At 48.7% G+C, this 20148-nt stretch overlaps 1 protein-coding gene and 1 long non-coding RNA gene across 2 annotated transcripts; both read right to left on the reverse strand.

Annotated features, from left to right (window-relative positions):
• Positions 1-1101: 1101 nt before the first annotated feature.
• LOC139831917 (uncharacterized) lies at positions 1102-2063 on the reverse strand. Its single transcript, XR_011746315.1, has 3 exons — positions 1579-2063; positions 1385-1499; positions 1102-1302 (listed from the first exon to the last, which is right to left on the reverse strand). It is a non-coding gene; the product is annotated as an uncharacterized lncRNA (long non-coding RNA).
• A 12547-nt stretch (positions 2064-14610) lies between these two features.
• Positions 14611-15714, reverse strand: LOC127310471 (BTB/POZ and MATH domain-containing protein 2-like). The gene has a single exon (XM_051341148.1). It carries the CDS (start codon positions 15712-15714, stop codon positions 14611-14613), a length of 1104 nt encoding a protein of 367 aa, XP_051197108.1.
• Between the last annotated feature and the right edge of the window lie 4434 nt (positions 15715-20148).

The raw sequence follows: 20148 nt of genomic DNA on the forward strand, positions 1-20148 counted from the left end.
TCGGCTGCGGGAGGGGGGCTAGGACTAGGAGTGAGTACCCGCGTCGCATTCTTCCTACGCGGCCGCCCTGTGGGAGCGACAGGAGGGGGGCTAGGAGGGGGGGTAGTAGCTCGGCCCCGCCTCGAAGTCCCTGCACCTACCAAGTCCTTGAGCTTCTTTTTAAGACCGCCACCCCTTTTTTTTGGCGGCATGCTTCAATCACCTGCAAACACAAATGAAGAGAGAGGTTTATTAGTACGCAATATTGTAAAGAGATAAATATTAGTGAAAGCAACAGAAATATAAGTAGATGAACATTAATGAAAGCAACAAATAATGCAAAAGGATGAACATTAATTAATTAGTGGAAGCAACAAATAGCTACCATAGAGTTCTCTCAAACATAGCACGGAGTTCTTACAAATAACCTAGCTAGACAATCTCTATTACACGGAGTTATTACAAATAGGCTAGCCTCACAATTACTACTACATAGATCAAGAGCTTTGTGTCGCCATCCGTGATTGGACCGCGTGTCTCCTCATCGTCATCAGGCTCGGCGAACCAATAATCATCAATGAAACCTGGAGGTGGTCCATCTGCATCGAGGTCAATCCCTGCTTTGAACGCCTCGAGCAAACTCAGGTCTTCCGGGGCACAGACATCCTCAGCTTCATCTTCTGCATTGTCTCCATCCATGCCCGCGTCTTCTTGTTCATCGTCTACGACCATGTCATCGATAGTCGGCAAGCCGATTGTGAAATGGCCGGGGAGCCCTTCTTCCTGATAAAACTCGACACTCCTTGCTGTGGGGTCTACGCGGCGGTAATCGTCCTTGTTTGGCGGGGGCGGCCTATTGCGTGAAGGCACCGTCATCACAACATCCCATCCATGTAGACGTTTTGTCGGGTTTCTGCACGCGTACGGGAGATAGAATACTTGAAAGGCCTGGGTTGCCAAGATGTACACATCCTCTCCCTTATAAACGGAGTTCCTTTCAACTTCGACCAACCCAATTTCAGGATCCCGTCTCACCCGACGTGGGTCAAACCAATGGCATTTGAAGACGACGGGATTTAGCCCTTTGTGAAACCCGTAATTCAGCTCGTATATACCCTCGACTCTTCCATAGTAATGGAGCCCATCATCACCTTGACATACCACCCCACTATTTATTGTCTTCGCGTTGGGCCGGCTTGTTGTGTATTGATGGGTCTGGAAGCGATACCCGTTCACGTCATAGGAGTTGAACGCTTCTACGGAATGGTCAAAGCCCCTAGCAATTTTTCTTAGCTCTGACTTCATCTCTTTGTCAGTTCTTGCCTACAAGTTTAGCACAAGAAGTTTAGAACGAGAAATGACCGATAAATGTAGGAAGTGCTAGCTAATTTGGATAGAATAGTACCAAATTACAAAACCAGCTACTGAAACCGAAACCGCCTCCCTTATCGAAAATTTGCTTGGATTCTTCCGGGGTAGGCTCCCTGTGGGTATTCTTCCAATGTATAGCCTTGAATTTCCTATACCGATGAAAAGAGGAAGAGTTAGCCACGAACATACGAGTGAATGTTTGCGAATAATTAAATGGTTCGCACTTACTCGATGTACGGCTTCACTTCGACCATGGTGTTTAAGACATACGAGTGGATCAAGGTCCGCTCAGGTAGGTCCGTTCTGTACGGCTTCGAGCCACTTGACTTGCCACCAAGCCCCACGAAGATGCTAAGCTTGGGTACTTCTTCATTGTTGGCGGCATTGTAACGGAGGACCGGGTTGTGCTTTGTGGGAATGTTGGGATCATAGTGCTTAGTGGTGAAGTTTGCCACCTCCACGTTCAGGACTGCCTCGGCTATGGATGCTTCGATCTTGCATTTATTGCCAGTCATTTGACGAAGCTTTTGTGTTTCTCTCTCGGGACCAAACTGCCAACGGCCCCAATTCGGGCCCCCCTTTAAGCACTCCTCCGCGAGGTGCAGGATCATGTGTTGCATCGGATTAAAAAACCCTGGAGGAAAGATCTTCTCCAGATCGCAAAGCAACACGGGTGCCTCTTCATCCAGCTTCTCAATCACTTTAGTGTCTAACTCCCTAGCACAAATCCGCGGAAGAAAAACTCAACCTCGCTAGCACTCGCCAAGTCTTCTCAGTGGACATAGCCTCGAATCATCACCGGCATTATCCGCTCAAGCCATATGTGGTAGTCATGACTCTTCAGTCCTTGTACTCGCAGCGTTTCAATGTTCAGGCCCCTCATCCAGTTGGCTGCGAACCCATCGGGGAAAAACAAGGAGTCCTTCATCCATTGGAAGACCTCCCTTTTTTGGGCCTTTGTGAGGCAGAACGGAGCGTGTGGCTTAGTCCAAGTTTTTTTGGCACCATTAGGTGGCTGCATGTTCAACTCTGGCCTATCACACCACCTTTCTTGATCAATTCGAGCCTTTATGTTATCCTTCGTCTTCTCAGTGTCCACAATCGTGCTCCAAATGGCTTCACTGATATTCTTCTCGGTGTGCATTACATCAATGTTATGCGGGAGCTCGAGAAACTCAAAGTAAGGGAGCTTCCATAAGCACGGCTTGTGAGTCCATTGGTGTGTCTCCCCATATCCTAAGAAACCATTCCCATCAGGGCTAGGCTGAAGAGCATCTAACTCGGCCTTGATTTCCGTTCCGGTCTTCGGAATTGGCTTCGGGCCACGGACAACACGGCCTTTCTTGAAACTCTTTACATCACTCCTGTATGCATGCCTCCGCTCAAGGAACTGTCGAGCTTCATCAAAGCATGAATACTTGCCTCCCTTGTTTAGCCAGAAGAAAGTCACGGCCTGTCTGCACTGTGGGCAAGGCCACTTCCCATGTGTACACCACCCGCAGAACAAAGCACGTGGCCGGCAGGTCATGCAGGACGTGTGGTACCACACATACATATCGAAGTACTCCTTCTTTGATGCGTCATATGTTCGGATCCCGCGACCTTCCCAGCCACGAACCAAGTCATCCACCAGCGGTTCCAAGTACACATTCATGTTCTTGCCCGGGTATTTGGGCCCTGGGATTATCATCGACACAAACATGTTCTCTGATCTCATGCAGATGCCAGGGGGGAGGTTCATGGGAATAACAAACACTGGCCAACAACTGTATACTGCAGCCGACATACCATATGGATTGAACCCATCAGTTGATATCGCAATCGCTACGCTCCTCGGGTCACCTGCTTTCGGTGGAAATTTCTTCACAAAGTTCTTCCATGCAGTACCATCATCCGACGGATGTATCATCTTGTCGGTGTATCTGTTTCCTTCCACGGCCCACCTCATCCGCCGGGCGGTATCCTCGGTCATGAAGAGCCGCTGGATCCTCGGTGAGAACCGGAAGATAGCGGAGGATATTCTTGGCAACCGTGGTCTGCCTCTTCGACCATCACCATTGCGGTCTACCTCAAAGTACCTAGAGGAATTGCATTTGATGCAATAATTTGTGTCAGCGTGCTCCTCTCTCGAATAGCATGCATCCCTTTGGACAAGCGTGTATCTCGCTGAGATGACATCTTAAGGTCACCGAGCAATTTGGTCGAATAGTAGAAGTTTTGCGGCAAGAGGTGCCCTTTCGGCGTAAGGCTGCCTACAATGACCAGAAGTTCATCGAACCCATCTCGCACAAGTTCCTATGGCACTTCAAGGCCATAAGGCGAGCGATGGCATCTAGTTGGGTAACCTCTCGTATTTTCATGTAGGGGTTTCTGCGAAGCAAACAGAGCCTCATAGTACTCCTTTGTGTTTTCCTCCGGGTCCTCACTTGTCTCCGCATCCCGAGGTGTCTCCACCTCTACATGAGAGCTTCCCGTGCACATTACCATTAGCCAAGTTTTCTAAGCACCTATCAAAACCAGTGTCATATTCCCCCCTAGGTTGAATCTGCCGCACCTCCTTCCTAGCACGTTTCTTTGCCTTTTCTCCATGGTAAGTCCAAATCCTGTAGGACGGTGTGAACCCAAACTTGATCAGGTGCATACTCATAGTTTCCTTGTCCTGTGCCTTTCGGTTAGCGCACTTACTACAAGGGCACCAAACACTTATAGGTCTGGTAGGGATGGCAAACGCCCTATCCACAAACTGCTCGGTCTTTTCTCCCCATTCATCAGTATAGTTGCACTGACTGATTCTGCCATCGTACATCCAGCCACGATTATCCATCCTCTAATCAGCAACAAAACAGACGAACATAGCATTTATATATCAAATAGGAAATAAATGCATCATATCTTTATTTTTTTACGCGTGCATCAACCTGAAACTCTACTAGGTGGGCTCCTAGCAGCCGCCGGATCCGTAGATTGAGTACGTTCTCCCAGCTCTACCCCGATCCGAGACAGAATTTCGGCAGCACCTCCCCGCTGCTCTCCCGATACACGTCTCGGCAAAAAGCCGAGAGGGGTGTGCATCCGGAGAACAACGGGGAGGCGCTACCGAAATCCTGTCTCGGATCGGGGTAGAGCTGGGAGAACGTACCCAACTACGCATCCGCCGGCTGTCCCGATAAATGCCGTAAGAGTTACGGTTCATAATATGCGAGACCACTAATGCATATTTATCCGCGTAACCCTTACGGTCGGGAAGAGACGCCTAGGTATCGCGACAGACTTGGTGATCTAGACAAAAAGAAAACCTAGGTACATGTAAAGGTGGGAGGGAGATTTATACCCTAGACGCGTGAGAGAATCGCCGAAGAAGATCCGGGACGCTGCCCCCCGTCAAACACCCCTGCGACGCTGCCCCCCGTGTCCACCTCGAAGCATCACCTGCATACCGAGGAAATAAAATAGTCATGCAAGTGAACACGACTTTTTAAAAATAGTCATTGGTTGATTTCTATCGCTTCATATGGGATAGGATAGGACGGAAGCATCCAACTGCAAAGCAATCTCAAGTCTCCCCACTCCAACGCCCTGTATTACTTCTTACGCATCAACCAATCCAACACTTCATATGTCATCTCTTCGTTGGCCAACACTCCGCGACATACAACATCGCCTCCACAACTCTAACTTTCTATTAACCCCCGTTCGGCTATCATCGACTAGCACCACTCCCTCCTATTTGCATGCTAATTATTTTATAACTACCCTATATCAACTAGCACAATACCCGTGCGTTGCTACGGAAAATATATATACTCCTATTAGATATTCGATTTGGATGTCTCATCGCTCAGACTCTCTCGATTTAAAACTTTGCCATGATACTAAATCTCGCAGCATATTAATTTCTTGCAACTACCGAATTAATATAACACAATTGTCCGCATACTAAATCTCTCTATTCTCTTCTCTCTTCTCAATATCAGATGCTGCGCACGCAGCAGACCACACCATTCTCGCTGCTCGACCCTCAATCCAAAGATAGGCAAAAATAGGCAAAAAAAAGAGAAGGCCGGGGAGCCATACCTGTCGCGCGGGAGACTGGCCGAGGCGGCGACGGCGGACGGGGCAGGCGGGTCGGGGGCGAGTAGAAGGGGCGAGGCCACGGGCGAGCTCGGGGGCGAGCAGCAGGGACAGGGCGGCCGGTGGCGGGAGGTGGCGGTGCCGGCTGCGACGGCCGGGAGGGGCAAAGCAGTGCGCGGGGCGCGCGGCGAGGCGGCGAGCGAGGTGGATGGGGTCTAGGCGGGCGAGGCGGCGAGGTGGATGGACGAGGCCGCGGGCGAGGCGGCGGGCGAGGCGGCGGGCGAGGCGGCGGACGAGGCGGCGGACGACGCAGAGAAGGGGGACGAGAGAGGGCGCGCGTTTTTGTGGCTCAGGCGCGTCCCGACCAGGTTTTCTTATCCGCAATCGTTGCCGTGCGGGGTTCTTTGCCGTGCGGCAAAGAGCCTTTGCCGTGCGGCGCCCCTTTGCCGTGCGCAGGGCGGCCTTTGCCGTGCGGCGAGCTTCTTTGCCGTGCGCCTGCGCACGGCAACGATTTTTTTTTTTTTTATCATTTCATTTATAAGGTTGCTAGGATGATTTTGTACCCTTTAGTGCTGACATTGATATAAGGTATTTGAGGCTAGATAGTATGCTTTGGTTCACTCAAAACCATTGTAGGAGGTTACATATATAGAATACAACTACTAACTTGAGAGAAAGCCGTAAATAAGACTCGATCGTGAAGAGAAGGAGGAAAATGTGTACCATGCTATGAAATGAATGAATGCATGCTCAAATTAGCAGAGCAAGAATAAAGGCTATGCAAATATCTTTACCTTGACCCTCCTCAGTAGATCGTATCCTGTCATGCCAGGCCGGCATGCAGTAGTCAGTGACTATGCGTGCTGAAACACCGGAGCTGCAAAACCATGCATCATAAACCCTAACCCTAACCCTAAACCCTAAACCTATACCTAACCATAAATCCTTACCTAAAAGAATGAAAATGTACATAGTTGCACCCTCGCGCGGAGAAATCTAGGGGGTAGACTACTGGGCACCCGTTTACTGTTTTGGGGGGAGGAGGGGGAGAACGACCGCCGGAACACCAGAACCCCACCAAATCTTGCATGTGGACCTATGATATGTGTCAAAGTGTGCTGCTAGGTGTAATGGTGCAAAAGTAGCTCCCCTAAACCCTAAACCCTAAACTGGGGAGGCTTCGAGCCCTAAACCCCTCTAAATCCCTAAACCACGACGCCGGAGCTGCAGAAGCATGCATCATAAACCCTAACCCTAACCCTAAACCCTAAACCTAAACCTAACAATAAATACTTACCCTTTAACCTAAACCCTAGCCCTAGCCCCTAAACCCTAGCCCTAACCCTACACCTAACCCTAACCAGTAGACCAGGCACACCGTCGATCGTGTGATAATGGCTCTAGCTGCTGGTATATGTGCCAAAGGGTCCCAATCTTTGGTTCTCCATGTGTATATGTACTAAACAAACATAAAGGAATGAAAAGTTACATTGGTGCACCCTCGCGCGGAGAAATCTAGGGGGGTAGACCCGCCGGGGCACACGTTCCCGCTGTTTTGGGGGAGGAGGGGGATAACGACCGCCGGAGCACCGGAACCCCACCAAACCTTGCATGTGGACCTATTATATGTGTCAAAGTGTGATGCAAGGTGTGATTCACAAAATGGTGCATGGCATGGATCCCCGGTCTGACATTCCTCACCTTCGGGCGATAACACTTACCGTATTCCCGGACGTGTACGCTGAAGTGTCCCGCCGCGGGTATATCGGGGGCTAGACTGTGCCAAAGGGTGCCACACATGGTTTTCCATATGTCCATGGACTAAACAAACCTAAACCTATGAAAAGTTACATTGGTGCACCCTCGCGCGGAGAAATCTAGGGGGGTAGACCCGCCGGGGCACACGTTCCCGCTGTTTTGGGGGAGGAGGGGGATAACGACCGCCGGAGCACCGGAACCCCACCAAACCTTGCATGTGGACCTATGATATGTGTCAAAGTGTGCTGCTAGGTGTAATGGTGCAAAAGTAGCTCCCCTAAACCCTAAACCCTAAACTGGGGAGGCTTCGAGCCCTAAACCCCTCTAAATCCCTAAACCACGACGCCGGAGCTGCAGAAGCATGCATCATAAACCCTAACCCTAACCCTAAACCCTAAACCTAAACCTAACAATAAATACTTACCCTTTAACCTAAACCCTAGCCCTAGCCCCTAAACCCTAGCCCTAACCCTACACCTAACCCTAACCAGTAGACCAGGCACACCGTCGATCGTGTGATAATGGCTCTAGCTGCTGGTATATGTGCCAAAGGGTCCCAATCTTTGGTTCTCCATGTGTATATGTACTAAACAAACATAAAGGAATGAAAAGTTACATTGGTGCACCCTCGCGCGGAGAAATCTAGGGGGGTAGACTCACGCCGGGCACACGTTCCGCTGTTTTGGGGGGAGGAGGGGGATAACGACCGCCGGAGCACCGGAACCCCACCAAACCTTGCATGTGGACCTATTATATGTGTCAAAGTGTGATGCAAGGTGTGATTCACAAAATGGTGCATGGCATGGATCCCCGGTCTGACATTCCTCACCTTCGGGCGATAACACTTAACAGATTCCTGGACGTGTACGCTGAAGTGTCCCGCCGCGGGTATATCGGGGGCTAGACTGTGCCAAAGGGTGCCACACATGGTTTTCCATATGTCCATGGACTAAACAAACCTAAACCTATGAAAAGTTACATTGGTGCACCCTCGCGCGGAGAAATCTAGGGGGGTAGACCCGCCGGGGCACACGTTCCCGCTGTTTTGGGGGAGGAGGGGGATAACGACCGCCGGAGCACCGGAACCCCACCAAACCTTGCATGTGGACCTATGATATGTGTCAAAGTGTGGTGCAAGGTCTAATGGTGCAAAAGTAGCTCCCCTAAACCCTAAACCCTAAACTGGGGAGGCTTCGAGCCCTAAACCCCTCTAAATCCCTAAACCACGACGCCGGAGCTGCAGAAGCATGCATCATAAACCCTAACCCTAACCCTAAACCCTAAACCTAAACCTAACAATAAATACTTACCCTTTAACCTAAACCCTAGCCCTAGCCCCTAAACCCTAGCCCTAACCCTACACCTAACCCTAACCAGTAGACCAGGCACACCGTCGATCGTGTGATAATGGCTCTAGCTGCTGGTATATGTGCCAAAGGGTCCCAATCTTTGGTTCTCCATGTGTATATGTACTAAACAAACATAAAGGAATGAAAAGTTACATTGGTGCACCCTCGCGGAGAAATCTAGGGGGGTAGACCCGCCGGGGCACACGTTCCGCTGTTTTGGGGGGAGGAGGGGGATAACGACCGCCGGAGCACCGGAACCCCACCAAACCTTGCATGTGGACCTATTCTATGTGTCAAAGTGTGATGCAAGGTGTGATTCACAAAATGGTGCATGGCATGGATCCCCGGTCTGACATTCCTCACCTTCGGGCGATAACACTTACCGCATTCCCCGCACGTGTACGCTCGAAGTGTCCCGCCGCGGGTATATCGGGGGCTAGACTGTGCCAAAGGGTGCCACACATTGTTTAACATATGTCAATTGAATAAAAAAAACTAAAAATATGAAAAGTTACATTGGTTCACCCTCGCGGAGAAATCTAGGGGGTAGACCCGCCGGGGCACACGTTCGCCGTTTTGGGGGAGGAGGATAACGACCGCCGGAGCACCGGAACCCCACCAAACCTTGCATGTGGACCTATGATATGTGTCAAAGTGTGGTGCAAGGTCTAATGGTGCAAAAGTAGCTCCCCTAAACCCTAAACCCTAAACCGGGAGGCTTCGAGCCCTAAACCCCTCTAAATCCCTAAACCACGACGCCTGAGCTGCGAAGCATGCATCATAAACCCTAACCCTAACCCTAAACCCTAAACCTAAACCTAACCATAAATACTTACCCTTTAACCTAAACCCTAGCCCTAGCCCCTAAACCCTAGCCCTAACCCTACACCTAACCCTAACCAGTAGATCAGGCACACCGTCGATCGTGTGATAATGGCTCTAGCTGCTGGTATATGTGCCAAAGGGTCCCAATCTTTGGTTCTCCATGTGTATATGTACTAAACAAACCTAAAATAATGAAAAGTTACATTGGTGCACCCTCGCGCGGAGAAGTATATGTGTTAAGACCCGCCGGGGCACACGTTCATTGTTTTGGGGGAGGAGGGGGATAACGACCGCCGGAGCACCGGAACCCCACCAAACCTTGCATGTGGACCTATGATATGTGTCAAAGTGTGGTGCAAGGTCTAATGGTGCAAAAGTAGCTCCCCTAAACCCTAAACCCTAAACTGGGGAGGCTTCGAGCCCTAAACCCCTCTAAATCCCTAAACCACGACGCCGTGAGCCGGCAGAACCTTGCATCATAAACCCTAACCCTAACCCTAAACCCTAAACCTAAACCTAACCATAAATACTTACCCTTTAACCTAAACCCTAGCCCTAGCCCCTAAACCCTAGCCCTAACCCTACACCTAACCCTAACCAGTAGACCAGGCACACCGTCGATCGTGTGATAATGGCTCTAGCTGCTGTATATGTGCCAAAGGGTCCCAATCTTTGGTTCTCCATGTGTATATGTACTAAACAAACCTAAAAGAATCAAAAGTTACATTGGTGCACCCTCGCGCGGAGAAATCTAGGGGGTAGACCCGCCGGGCACACGTTCCGCTGTTTTGGGGGAGGAGGGGATAACGACCGCCGGAGCACCGGAACCCCACCAAACCTTGCATGTGGACCTATGATATGTGTGAAAGTGTGCTGCTAGGTGTAATGGTGCAAAAGTAGCTCCCCTAAACCCTAAACCCTAAACTGGGGAGGCTTCGAGCCCTAAACCCCTCTAAATCCCTAAACCACGACGCCGGAGCTGCAGAAGCATGCATCATAAACCCTAACCCTAACCCTAAACCCTAAACCTAAACCTAACAATAAATACTTACCCTTTAACCTAAACCCTAGCCCTAGCCCCTAAACCCTTGCCCTAACCCTACACCTAACCCTAACCAAGAGACCGTGCACACCGTCGATCGTGTGATAATGGCTCTAGCTGCTGGTATATGTGCCAAAGGGTCCCAATCTTTGGTTCTCCATGTGTATATGTACTAAACAAACATAAAGGAATGAAAAGTTACATTGGTGCACCCTCGCGCGGAGAAATCTAGGGGGGTAGACCCGCCGGGGCACACGTTCCGCTGTTTTGGGGGGAGGAGGGGGATAACGACCGCCGGAGCACCGGAACCCCACCAAACCTTGCATGTGGACCTATTCTATGTGTCAAAGTGTGATGCAAGGTGTGATTCACAAAATGGTGCATGGCATGGATCCCGGTCCGACATTCCTCACCTTCGGCGATAACACTTACCGTATTCCCGGACGTGTACGTGAAGTGTCCCGCCGCGGGTATATCGGGGGCTAGACTGTGCCAAAGGGTGCCACACATGGTTTTCCATATGTCCATGGACTAAACAAACCTAAACCTATGAAAAGTTACATTGGTGCACCCTCGCGCGGAGAAATCTAGGGGGGTAGACCCGCCGGGCACACGTTCCCGCATCGTTTTGGGGAGGAGGGGGATAACGACCGCCGGAGCACCGGAACCCCACCAAACCTTGCATGTGGACCTATGATATGTGTCAAAGTGTGGTGCAAGGTCTAATGGTGCAAAAGTAGCTCCCCTAAACCCTAAACCCTAAACTGGGGAGGCTTCGAGCCCTAAACCCCTCTAAATCCCTAAACCACGACGCCGGAGCTGCAGAACCATGCATCATAAACCCTAACCCTAACCCTAAACCCTAAACCTATACCTAACCATAAATACTTACCCTTTAACCTAAACCCTAGCCCTAGCCCCTAAACCCTAGCCCTAACCCTACACCTACCCCGAACCACGAGACCAGGCACACCGTCGATCGTGTGATAATGGCTCTAGCTGCTGGTATATGTGCCAAAGGGTCCCAATCTTTGGTTCTCCATGTGTATATGTACTAAACAAACCTAAAAGAATGAAAAGTTACATTGGTGCACCCTTGCGCGGAGAAATCTAGGGGGGTAGACCCGCCGGGGCACACGTTCCATTGTTTTGGGGGAGGAGGGGGATAACGACCGCCGGAGCACCGGAACCCCACCAAACCTTGCATGTGGACCTATTCTATGTTTCAAAGTGTGATGCTAGGTGTAATTCACCAAATGGTGCATGGCATGGATCCCCGGTCTGACATTCCTCACCTTCGGGCGATAACACTTAACAGATTCCTGGACGTGTACGGTGAAGTGTCCCGCCGCGGGTATATCGGGGGCTAGACTGTGCCAAAGGGTACCACACATGGTTTTCCATATGTCCATGGACTAAACAAACCTAAAACTATGAAAAGGTATATTGGTGGAACGTCGCGTGGAGAAATCTAGGGGGTAGACCCGCCGTCCCGCTGTTTTGGGGGGAAGGAGGGGGACGGCCGCCGGAGCACCGGAACCCTGATATATGTGGGGGATGAGCATGGAGACTAATTTTGTATTTCACATAGTGTAATAAATAGTCATCAAAAAGAAAAACTAATTAACAAAATAAATATAAGTAGTAGATGAAATAAAATAGTTAGAAAAACAAAAAAAATGTAGATTGGCGCACGGCAAAGGGAGAAGCGCACGGCAAAGGACCTTTTGCCGTGCAACTTGTCTGTCTGCACGGCAAAGTTTGGCTGCACGGCAGTGCCCAGGCCTTTGCCGTGCGCTCTTTCTTTGCCGTGCGGCTTGCAGGGTCTTTGCCGTCCGAAAATCTTTGCCGTGCGCTGCTCCCATTCTTTGCCGTGAGAAATTTCTTTGCCGTGCGCCATATCTTTCTTTGCCGTGATACGTTTCTTTGCCGTGCGCTGCGCTCATACTTTGCCGTGCATTTTTTCGTTGCCGTGCGCTCTTCTTGCTACGCACGGCAAAGAAATCTTTGCCGTGCGGCAGCTCACGGCAAAGTTTGGCTGCACGGCAGCGCCTGATTTTCCCGTAGTGCTTGGTCCGTCGTCGCAAGCGCGTTTCCTTCCGGTCTCCTGGTTTCCCACGGAAAAGAGTCCAGGTCGATAGACCGACCTACGATTGCCCTATGTACACGTTCGTGTATATATACAGCTTGATCGACCTTAGATCAGCACAACATTGCCTGGCGAATCTCAAGAGGTGGAGGGGAGGTCTCTCAAAAAAAACCACGTTCGTTGACTCCCGATCAAGATTCATTGGTGTTCTCCTGCTCATCACGAAGAAAATAGAACAATCGATCTACGTCAAGTACTTCGATTTGCGCAGCCTCCCATCGCTCACCAACGAGTTCTAGGCTCTAGCATCGATTTCCACAGGATCTCGCCCTGGCTGCCATCTTCCCTCGATCGACCTCTCTTGCTGCTCCAGCTGATACACTACTGCTGCGCGCGTAAAGTCGACCAAGAACGGCGGAGGGAAAACCTGGCGACGTCATGCATAAATTTTATCCCGCGGGGCCTAATCCGTGCTGGTGACAATCGAGCCGGGGTTGAGGCCGTTACGGCGGTACCAACGAGGAAACAACGGCGGCGTGTTCCTGCATCAAACGGCTCTGTCTGTGCCAAGGAGCCGGCTGAGGAAATTGGTCCATCGGAAGGACGTGCGCCAAGCCACTGTTGCCGGTCGAGCCTTTTGTGAGACAAAACTGAAAAGGCGTGGGTGGTATCAATGACTTTGCGTTCTCCAGACGAGCAAGCCGATGCGGATGTCGATCTGTTTGGCCGTGCGGGATTGCCAGGCCAGCGTGACTCACAATCACAATTTAGGCCACAATGAACGAATGAGGTACTATACGTCTATACATCTTGATTGGTCTAGCTTTATATGGAATCCCTACAAAATAGGAGGAGGAAAAGAACATGGTAACCGAGACGAAGGGGTCAAGACTACCGCTGACAGCCTATGCAATAGGAGTTTATACAGGTTTGATCAGAGGATCTACATTGATCTCTTTTGGTTGCAGCTGATGCCAAACCGCCCCTGTTTAGATCGTGATGTCCCTGGTCTCCTTTGTTTTTTTAGCAGGAGTGCTGAACACTACTACTTTCCAAAGGAACAACCCTATCAGAATTCTCTTTGGCAAATACAATTCAATCGGCTCTCAATGTTAATTTCTCACTTTTTTTCTTTCTCTTTTTGGCCGATAGATCAGATCAGGATGAAACAGCACACCAGCCCTGAAGCCGCGGTTGCTCTTCTCAATTCCAGATGAGATTGATGTTTTAGGTGGCTCTACATGCAGAAACATGAACGAAAAAATGTTGTAAGAGCATATGCGCTGGTGAGTGGACAAGAAGAAAAAGTGTCTTTGTTAGGGCATGTACGATAAAAAAATGTTTAGAAGAATGCTTAGAAAAATAAATCAACTTTTATCTAAGCTCGAGTGCTTATTTGTACTTAACATCCTATCTAGGCACCTCTCAAGTACGTGCTTAGCAAAAAATCTTGGTTATTTTTCTAAGCACCCTTAAGCACCTCTCATTTGTACATGGCCTTGGTGAACAGATCATGAGTTGACGATAGGAAGGTCGTTCGGAAGACGCCTGCTAGCGATGCAGAGAACAAGCTCGCTGTCAGGCTTATGCACGATTATCAATTTCCTGTGGTCCACCATCATCATTAGTGGTACACTAATAGGCACATCTATATATAGTTTTTTCTCCCGATGCAACGCACGGGCATTTTTCCTATCATTATAAAAGGCAAAGCTTTTGCCTAGCTTCAAAAAAAGAAAATCGGAGCCAGACCTGGTCGCTTATGCGACGGCGACCAAAAGACTGCTGCTGCTGTCGTCGTGCCGCCCTCTGACTTGAGTCGGCATCTCGGCCATCTCTTGGAGAGCGGCATCGCAACGGACGTCAGCGTTAAAACTTAAAACTGTGAGCTAAAAAGCACGACTAGGATTACAATGTTAAATATAACAGGCCTGGCTGCGCCCTTATTAATTACATTACAGTAAGCAAAACGAAAAGGGACAAACATAGATTATAGGAAGAATATATCCACAAGGAAATTGAAGGCCGATAAAACGAGACAAAAAAAGGAAATTAAAGGCCGCAGATCAACAACAACGAGCCACAACTCTAGATCACTACTAGAAAGGGATAGTACTGAGAGTAATTTATAGAGCTTTGAGAAGCATTTCACAAGCAATGGACAAGCAGTTTTGGTTTAGTTTCTTGAACCCTTGCGTATTGGCAATGTCCTTCAACCTCTTGCGGTCTTTTAACATGTACTCGAAGCAGCAACTCTTAAGTTGCGCGCAATCGTTTCCATCGGCGAAGTCAAGAATGGAACACACGGTGTCCACATCTAGGATCTTGCTGAGCTTGCTCTCGCACATCAGCTTGAGCCTCCCCATTCCGTATCGATCCGCGGCGGCGATCACGCGCTGCGCCATGTCCGTTGTTCCTTTGCTGCACGCGTTCCTCAGGGGCATCGGTAGGTCGTCGTGGTACATGTAATGCAGCAGTATCTCGAAGGCGGCGGCGTCCACGTCTTTGATGCAGATGCTGCTTCTCTTGCTGCACAGGAGCGCACGGAGGACCGGCGACCGGGCCGCGAGCACGCACCGGTGCGCCCTGAACTTCTTGGCCTCGCCGATTTCAACGGTGATGTCCGTGGCGTGGCCGCTCGCCAAGAGGGAGCCGAGATCCCGAGTCAAGTCGGAGGGCGGCACAACGACGACGGCGCCGTGTTGGTGGTCATCGTCATGGGTGAGCTCTTTGGTGATTACCTCGACGGCGCACCTGATGACCAAGCAGTCGTCTTTGAGGCACCCCGACGCCGCGAGATCCGCCTTGCTCATGAACTTGACCGGACCCCATTCGGACTTCTCCGAGGAGAAATCTCCCGTGTAGCTGCAGAGTTTGTTCTTCTCCTTGGCGGAGGTCGGAGACGCCGGATCTTGTTGGAGGCAGCTGAAGGAGAAGGTTGCCGTGACCGGGACATCGCCGGGGCTGTTTTGGCATAGGAAAACAGACACGTGCTGCCCGCCGGCCTCGGCCTCGGCGTCGGCGCCGTTGGGGTAGTAGCGGATGGTCCACTCGTAGCCGCCGACCCGGAAGGGCTTGGACGTGATGGGTTCGTCGCTTCCTGCGATCACCGAGTGGCCCTTGATACTGAACTGATGAACGCCGGCGGTGGCCAGTGAGCGGTGCGTGGAGGAGGTTTGGTTTCCAATTCCAATAGCCGCCACGCTCTGGGTTGAGGGTCGGTTTCCCATGGCCGCCGCGCGCGTTCCCGGAAGAGGAGGCGAATTACTACGGAGCAGGAATTTGTTAGCTAGTACGTACACAAGTGTGTCTAGATAGATACTGCGTATATAAGAAGACAACTTTCTCCTACTAACATTCGGAGTCGCGCACTACTTGTAATCCGAAAAGAAGTGCGCAAGACGATAATTTCCCGTTTGGTAGTCGTATTCCTCTCCTGTACGTTTACCAAATGACTTCCACCTCCAACTCATAATCCTACCAAAGTAATCTCTACTACTTAAAAAACAGGAATGTGTTCCGTCGTCAATCGTACGTTGTTTCACTTCGTCAATTCGTCCTTGACCACCATCCCACAGCGCTAACACATGGGTCCTCCCAAGGCCCAGCGCTAATCAGCTGAAATCTCTCCGCTAATTACTCTCTCTAATACGGGCCATGGGCGTCGTCACCGGGACCACCCACAGCATCGCTGCTTCCTTCTCGTCGGTCGGACAAGCTTGTCGCCGTATCAGCATTGGGTGGCCGAGGGTCTTTGAGCGGATGTCCATGGTGGCTTGCTAGATCAAGGAACCTAAGTGGGGGAGAAAGTCGCGATGAGGCAAATCGGTTAGGGCACATTGCCGGTGGTAGGTGATGGCGGCCGTGCGAGAGCGACAACATCGTGCCACCCGCACTCCTCCACTCTGAAGACGACCACGAGCTATGGTACTCTTCTTACAATACGATGCTCCTTTTCACTCCCCAGTTCAATCATTTTATACTCCTCTCCCTACTCTTATTTCTTGGTGTAAGGGAATGCACTCAAGGTGTTTGACGAATTGCTAAGCTTTAACCCGAGATCGACTCCGGGTCTTCTTCCCCTTTTGATTTTGTCCGCACGGCCAGGACAGAGGCGTCAGGGATAGATCCTACACCTTTGGAGTCTCGATCTCATGCTTTCCCTACTTCTGGCGTCGTCCTATGTGGAGCATCTTGAGGGTCAGCTCTTCTGCTGGAACGCCATGGTGGCTGCTCCATCGTCATCGCCCCTGCCGCTCCGATGCGGCCTCGCGAAAGTTTGTGCGAGTAAGGGCTGTTGGCAGCGGCTTGTGTTGCGTTGAAACCAAGCTAGGTGTGGTGCTGTGGTAGATTCCTGCTCCTGCATAAGGAAGATGGGGCTTTTCGCTCCTCCTCATTTTTCCACTCAGACTACTGCTAATTTGAGTAATGCACTGTGGAATCTTTTGATGGTCAAGAGGACAGGTAGGTGGAGGCCACCGTGCAGCACTGTGTTTATCTTGTCGGGGTCTGCTACAAAAATCCGGCTATGCACAAGTATGCCGATGCTCTCAAGCCAGGTTAGTTCGTATAATTGTTTTATTAACCAACCTTGTTGCTAATTGAAAGAGTCATGTTCTTCATTAGCGAAATTTTCTACCATTGGAGTATCCGACTATGTATTAATGTGGTACGCTGTAAATGATGAAGGATTGATGCTGTTGTATCATTTCTTTTAGCTAGCCCTAACACATCAGGAGAATGGAAGAATCAAGCTGGACATTTTCTAGCAATCAGTGTGAAGAAGACAAGAAGCATAATAGCCTCTTATGTACAGGTTGTCCTCATTTTTGTTGTATAATGCTTGATTCCTTATTCAGTTCTGATGGATTGTGATTTTATTCGTCACGCTTCTTTCCAACTTCATGGATCTGCTCTCTCATGAGCGAGCAATGCATGTTCTTATTGCTCGGATGTGGTTTGTATTTTCATGACGTAAAAAGACGACATGCCTAACTGATTGAGGAGAAATTTCATTCCTCTCTTTTTCATTGTAAGCTCTTTGAGATGAGATGGACCTTTGTCTCTCTAAAGGTATTATTATCATTTGCAGCTTCCTGGACAACCTGACGCCCACCACTCCTCGCGAGGTCCAGATCCTCCTATCCATGCCCGTCGTCGTGGACTGTGACAACTTGAACCCCTCAAGACCGGTGGTGAGTAGCGGGGAGCGTTGTGACCAAACGACATCATTGTACCCAAGCCTCATCGCCCAGAAGAATGCGGACTTGGAAGCCGACGCCATCCCATACCGGCTGAAATCCATGGCCATGTTGTGCATGTCATGGCCGCTCTGACCTTTAGCGAGTAACTTTGGTGCTTGTCATCTCTGCTAGCAAATTGCACCATCTTTCTCGTTCTTACACACCGATTAATCTATTGTTTCCATGAGCTGAATATATGCAGATCAACACAACCATTACACGACTTGCAAGAATTGGTGTGATTGTTTGTTCTGATTTTGGATCATTACGTAATGCTATTGGTTAGAACATTTTCATTATGTAAAAAATCATTTTGCAATCATAGCATATTCATGTGCTTGTCAGAAGACTGCATGTTACAACTTCACGTGTTAAAGATCTGATAAACTACAATCTGAAAACAGTTATACAATGCTCTAAAAAATTGAGAAGTCTTACCTTACAATGTGTACCAAACTTGTCTAATAATGGATGGTTAGTTGGTCACTCTTGTGAGCCTGGAGATTTTCAGCAATGGTTGTAATGGTAGATCATCAGGTAGGATTCCACCTTTTAGCTATGTTCCGCTCAAGTAAATTTGGTACCTGCTGTGACAATTTTTCTAATATACAGACACAGTTATCATTGTATAGTCTTTACTTTTTTGCAGTCACTCTGTGCAAGCAACTTAATCACGGGATAACCGCATCTGGTAAGTGGCTTCTAAGCATAGGGATATGGCATCTGCTGAAGGATTTCAATGCTATATATATAGAAGGCTCGATATTGTTGAGGACGGGGTAAACTCTATTCTTCAATTGAGTTGTTTATGCACTAGATCTTTGGGGTGGGTACTCACGTTTTTTGTTTGTTTCTGCACTGGATTTTTGTTTAATCTAAATGTGAAAATTGAGTCAGAATGTGATAGTTGTTCATGTCAGGCTGGTGGTGGAACTCGTGTGACTCGTGTCATGTAGCAGGGTTTAAATGTAGCGACCTGGGCCAGTGCCTGTTCGAAGACAAATTCAGATATCTTTTGTTCTTTTTTCTCTAACTGAGCTTGTCTTTGTATGTTGATTTGTAGGAGAAGGTGAAGTTATTTGTAAGCTTGTTTTATGTACTTGTTAGTGGTAGTTTTAGATCAAACTTCTTGGTTGAATTATTTTATATTGATTTGTTCAGGAACTGAACATCAGAACAGTGGAATGTACCATTCCTCGATGACTGATATTCCTAAATTAATGGCAATGCCATTTGTTGATTTAAAATGGTCTAGGTTCAAGCATCAACTAAAAACTTATGCTGATTCTGCTGATCCCATTTCTTTGTGTTGATTTCTTTGTCAAGCAATGTAGATTTAAAACATAGATATTGCTTCGGAGCCTGCAGAGTGAAATGAATTTGTGGTCAAGAGAAAAACAGTTCTTCTTTATGCCAAAGTAAACAGGCACCGACGCACCGTGCATGAGGAGCCATTTAGTTTTATTTGTGAGACACATGTAGCAGATAGAGAATGAGAGAATGAGTCTGAGAGTGCATCAGGAGCTAGAAGATTGGGGACAAGATCAGGATGGTTCAGGGGCTGGTTTCTCTTGACGCCAAAGTAAGTTAACCATTCATGTTGTGGTTGTGTGAGAGATTGGGAGTGGAGAGACCTGAGTAAGTGCATTGTTACATGATGTTTTTTGTGAACTTACATAACTGTCGAATGATCTGGAGTTCATTGTTCTGAATTATTACTACATTTTGGATTATTGTTGTATTATATTTTGAGATAGAGAAAGTTGATAGTTACAAAACATTAGAGAGTGATATTTTGGAGAGTCCATGACAAAGAGAAATACAGATTTTTTTTTGGAGGCTCTCCAAACAAATTTGGAGAACGAGAAGGGAATTGATTCTATGATTTTGTTCTCATACATATTTCTGTATTTTCGTATGTTAGTCCCCTTTCCACCTCCGAGTTTTTAGGTACTGCTAAAACAATATAATGCCTTCACTATTGACAACGATGCTTGACATGGATGTTAATCCTAGAACTATATGTTTACCTTGATTTGTGTGGGATCATTAGAAAATTTATATTTTCCGTTGCAACGCACGGGCATATTACTAGTAATCATATAATAGTTACATCATCTATTAATAAAGCAATGATAAACTCCGGCGGTTCATTTACCCAAACAGTTGGTAGTGATCCCGTCTCTCTCGATAAACGATCATCAACTCCATTAGTCTCCCTATTACAAAAACTAAACTCACACTTAGAAAAGGTAGAAGCTTGCACATAAATATCCTCAAACAAAGCCGTTGTGGCTGTAGACGAACAACCGGACTGCAGCGTTTCAATAACCTGCAAGCAATCAGACTCGATGATAATCCGAGTGCACCCAATTTCATTTGCAAGAGCTAATCCTCTACTCACTGCACGAGTTTCATGAG

This window comes from Lolium perenne, chromosome 6, assembly GCF_019359855.2.
Source record: "Lolium perenne isolate Kyuss_39 chromosome 6, Kyuss_2.0, whole genome shotgun sequence".
Classification (NCBI taxonomy): Eukaryota; Viridiplantae; Streptophyta; class Magnoliopsida; order Poales; family Poaceae; genus Lolium; species Lolium perenne.